At 36.8% G+C, this 5,055-nt stretch overlaps 1 protein-coding gene across 1 annotated transcript; it reads left to right on the top strand.

The window, feature by feature from the left end:
* The first annotated feature begins 850 nt into the window (after nt 1-850).
* LOC145120243 (putative lysophospholipase BODYGUARD 1) lies at nt 851-3,601 on the top strand. The gene is made up of 4 exons (XM_079056060.1): nt 851-1,686; nt 1,780-2,108; nt 2,185-2,384; nt 2,994-3,601. Exons 1-4 carry the CDS (start codon nt 1,077-1,079, stop codon nt 3,322-3,324), a joined length of 1,470 nt encoding a protein of 489 aa, XP_078912186.1. The 5' UTR covers nt 851-1,076; the 3' UTR covers nt 3,325-3,601.
* The last annotated feature ends 1,454 nt before the right edge of the window (nt 3,602-5,055 follow it).

Genomic DNA, 5,055 nt, shown 5'->3' with positions numbered 1-5,055 from the left:
CCAAACATTTGTAGTTCTTTTTCATCTTCATAAGTTTCGTGTGTATATATAATATGTATAATGCAAATAACCATGCACGCTTAATGCAGTTTTGAATGAATTTGTATACAAATTAACTCTTGTACAATACAAAGTAACAAGAATAAAATGTTTATTTTTCCAAATGAAGGAGAATATTAATTGTAGTTTCATGCAAGAATTCACTTGCAAGCAATATGAATCATCAAAATAGAAAAGCAATAATAAAACTATATTTATCTTTAAATCCGAAACTAGTTCGTGTTCGTTAATGATGAACCATATATAAAGAGACATGGGTCATGGAGCATTAAATTCACAAGATTCGTAACTCTTTGGTTTGAAAATGTGGCTACCCACATTTATTGTACTACCACCGATGGCAGTTTTGCGTAATGTTTACTTCAATATTAATCTTGAATCATGCCATTGATGCAATTATCCACCTACGATCAAACGTCAAACCAATATCGCATTCAATATACCTACATTTCCTTGTGTACTTCGTAGTCAAAATGTTTGTGCAGTTTGGTGAAAAGAATCAGAAACAAGCATATATATTACTAATGACCATTATTAATTTGTTACTACCCTTAAATTAATGCCTACGGGTTTTTACTTTTTAGTTGTTTAACAATGAGTGTATATCATTGACAAAAATGGAAAGTTTTTCTAGGTGTAGAGACCTAGTCATGGTGTGCAGGTTCAACAATGGTTGAAGTTACATTTATAACCTCACAGATGGATCTTAAGAGGGCCAAATGGTTTCTTGGGAGGTGCTAAATTGGAGGTTCAACCACCACCAACCCTTTGTTTAAAAATGTTGCTAAAATCTTTATATTTTATTTTCCTCCAGCAAACTGTTTTAATGAATGCATTTATCTCTTACCTGTTAGTACCTGTCCACACAAAACCCCTTTAATACAAGTAGCAAACTCATCACTCTTCCCCTCCAAAACTAAAGAGTCTTGAATAAGGTGGTGCATGGGTTGGGTTGCAAAAGGGTCGGGTCGGGTCTTGTAGTGTTGATTATCAACGTAAGTACTATACTCCATCGAATGTGGGAGGCAGCTCTTGTTTTCGGTGGCAAAATGAGCGTGATGATCAGAAGAACTCTGGCGATAATCGGGAAGTTGATTAACGATGTTTTGAGTTTTGTTATCTTCTCCATTCTTGACGTTCTTGACTTGGTACTTTGTTTCGTTTATAAAGTCATTGATTTCTTCATCGAGGCCGAATGGAAACCCTGTTACTGTTCTTCACCGAAAGAAGCCATGAATGGAACTGGCCGAATTTTGGTGTCTGAGAAAGGTCAGTCAAAGAAGATTGTTAGTCTAACATCCACCAAGATACAACTAGAAGAGATCTCCGACACCCTCTATACCCGGCCGTCGTTGGTTGCAGAGGTGTCCAAAACCACCGTCAAGGAGCTTAAACGCCGGAAAATCAATGACGCAACTACCATGGTCGCCTCCATCAATAAATCCACCGTTCGGTCGTCGTCGACTTTCACGGTGAACAATACCATTGTCGAAATGCTTCAAGAGAAAATCGGTGGTCATAAGTCTCACCCCATTCCTCGGTGGTCCGACTGCGATTGCGACACCTGCAACTCATGGTCGAACGCTTGTAAGGACACTCTTTTTGTCCACACCGATGGACCTAAAGGTTTGTATCCATACCTATATCCTTTTAAGTTTTAATTTCCTCCATTTTTTTATATAGTTAAGTTCATGTACTCATATTCTTTCATGATCACAGATAATGTAGGGGATGATGTTTTATTTATTCATGGTTTCATATCATCGTCGGCTTTCTGGACAGAGACATTATTCCCGAACTTCTCCAAATCTACAAAATCAGCATATCGTTTATTCGCAATAGATCTACTGGGTTTCGGACGAAGTCCAAAGCCCCACGACTCACTCTACACGATCAAAGAGCATTTAGACATGATCGAAAGATCGGTACTCCAAGCACACAAGGTCAAATCTTTTCACATCGTGGCTCATTCTCTTGGTTGCATTCTAGCTCTAGCACTCGCCGTGAAATACCCCAACTCCGTCAAGTCCCTCACTCTGCTCGCACCAGTAAGCATTAATCTGTAGTAAACCACTTATAGCATTTTCGAAATATATTAAATAATTGAATGGGTTGAATTCACAGCCATATTTTCCGACGCCAAAAGGGGAACAAGCGACACAGTATATGATGAGGAAGGTGGCGCCACGGCGGGTGTGGCCATTGATAGCGTTTGGAGCGTCGTTAGCTTGTTGGTATGAACATGTTAGCCGAACGATTTGTTTGCTTATCTGCAAGAACCACCGAATCTGGGAATTTCTCACCAAACTCATCACCCGAAATAGGTAACCGTTTTTTTCCAACCTATAAAAACGGCGATATAATAATTATTACGGTGGATATTAGATATTTTTTTTAAAAAATGATATATTTATTTCAGGATCAAATCTAAAATGTTTAGAAATAAAAATCTTCGCACTTAATATTTTTATTTGACCTAGTCGATGTCGTAGTGATCAGTTCACAACCCAATTAATGCACCGAATTTTAAATTTATGAACTCAATCCATGATTGTTATTATCGGGTCTTAAACCGGATTATAACCCAATCCTTTTTAGTGTTTTGAGTTCAAAATGTATGTATTTTCGGGTAATGATACTCAAAATCAACGTGTTGCGATTTTGAGAAGCACGGTGTCATGATTATCAAGATGGAGACTAGTCTATACTGGTTAAATCGTCCTTTATAATATTGAAGCAAGTTGCAAATATATACACTGATACACATGTCACGCTCACCAAGTGAGGCCATTCATTGATGAAATCGTTATTACGTGGCCCCTTCAATTTTAATTTCGTCATAAACAACTATAGTGGCTATATTAATTAATATGTCATAACTCATAAGTCATTACGACAGATAATGAATGTCATGTGATGTATGATTAATACAGGATTAAAACCTACTTGATAAAAGGTTTCTGTTGTCATACACATAATGCCGCATGGCATACGCTTCACAACATCATATGTGGGACTGCTGGCAAGATCGAAGGGTATTTAGATACGGTTCAGAACAGGTTGAGTTGCAGCGTTCATATTTTCCATGGTGAAGATGACGAGCTCATTCCCGTGGAGTGCAGCAGCAATGTTAAGACCAAAGTCCCTCGTGCTAATGTTAATGTTGTAGAAAAGAAAGATCATATCACCATTGTTGTGGGACGTCAAGAAGCTTTCGCTAGAGAACTCGAAGAGATTTGGATGACTTCAAAATTAAAAGGGTAAATAAAAGATATCAACTCCATCAAAAATCATGAAGATGGATATATACTAGTAACATAAGTATATATATATACTTAATTATGCATGATTTCCCCAAGTTTTTAGTCTTTTTTTTCCCTGTTATATTCCATTTAGTGTATTTATTACGCAAAGGCGAAGTGTGCGTAGCTAGCGGTTACTCAAATGTTTATACAATATCACCGTATGGAAAATGTGTGATGTCGATGTTCATTATGAGTTAATATTTATAAATGAAGTACCATTTTGGTATTTGTTTGAAGGGAAATTGACACAAATGCCCTACGAAGTTTCTAGGGTTGATCCATTTAATCCTTAAAGTATTTTTGTTGTTTTATGAGGGAACGAACTCATTTTTGTCGGGTCGATTACATCCTTTTTGAAGTTTTGAAGGGGTAAGCCGGTCACACCTTGCCACGCAGACAATTCTTTTGGCCCACTTCCTTGAACGACTTCTCCATCAATGACCCCATTTGATTCAAACCAACCACAATAACCAATATTGATCTCTTCTCCCTTCAAAATCAATTTCGATATGTTCATCGTCTCCTCAAATCAGGTTCATCAACATAAAATAACTTTGACACATCTTCATCTTCCATCGAATCGAAACTCAAAACCAAACAAAACCAGTCAATAGAATTTGAAAGTCCGTCTTCTTTCAAGAACCATTGAAAGAACCCATAAATATTTTCATCAATTAACCATCGAGACGCTAATGAAGTCGTTATATGATTTCCAAATCCTCGTGTTCTTCATTCCAACAACAATAAAATAAGAACAAAGCAATATCACAATCAATACCCATACCCAGTTCATTTTCGAGTTCACATCATTCCTAGAGTTCACTTCATTCCCAGATGCCAATGAATAGCCATTGTTGTTGCATAGTTCTTGTTCTTCCTTGGCAAAACTCTTAACTTAGTCTTCAACATGAGGGAACCACATAACATTTTCATCAAGATAATAGCAATGCAATTCATGTCTCATGTGAAATTGCGTCCTGTTGACCTGCACATATGGTCAATTACCATATAAATCATGGACCATTTTTTCCTTTAGAGATATCAATTGTAGGGTTACCCAGGTATGTGTAATTTATGAACGGCTTGAGTCAAGCTGCAAGAAAGAAGAACAGGGGAAAACAGAGATCAAGAAAAACAATGGAGGGGTATTTTTGTCCAACTTTCTGTTGGGACTTTTATTGAATTCAAAAACCCATCACGGTAAACATCAAACAAAGATCCAGTATATACAAGAAAAAAACAAACTAACTAATTGATTTTATCTCTAAATTGCAGGAAATGATAAAGCTAGGAAAAATAAAAAACAAATAACTCTAACAATTGGATATTCCGAATTATTCCAATAGTATGAAGATCCAAATTCCAAATGCATCTGAGAATGCAAAGGGTAAAAAATATTTGAATCCAAATGGCCTGATATAGGATCACAAAGGCCTTGTAAATCAAGATAAACGAGAGGGTCAACACTTGATGCATTAGTATTTGACCAGTCAACATCAAAGTGACATGCTTAGAAGGAGGATCCTCAGTGGAAGACTTCACAATGGAAAGGGATGAAGCATGGTTCTGATCAACATCAATTAACTTTGGACTCCCAGAAAAATATCGGTGAGGGGAATAAATTTTCCAACGAGGTTGAAGGAGTTTTTTATCAAGAAAAGTAACTGTGGTGCAAACTATGTGTGTGTGA

This window comes from Lactuca virosa, chromosome 6 (genome assembly GCF_052849685.1).
Source record: "Lactuca virosa cultivar CGN04683 chromosome 6, Lactuca_virosa_CGN04683_v6, whole genome shotgun sequence".
NCBI classification, from domain to species: Eukaryota; Viridiplantae; Streptophyta; class Magnoliopsida; order Asterales; family Asteraceae; genus Lactuca; species Lactuca virosa.
The sequence above is the reverse complement of the archived record's forward strand: the minus strand, read 5'-3'. Positions and strand labels throughout refer to the sequence as shown.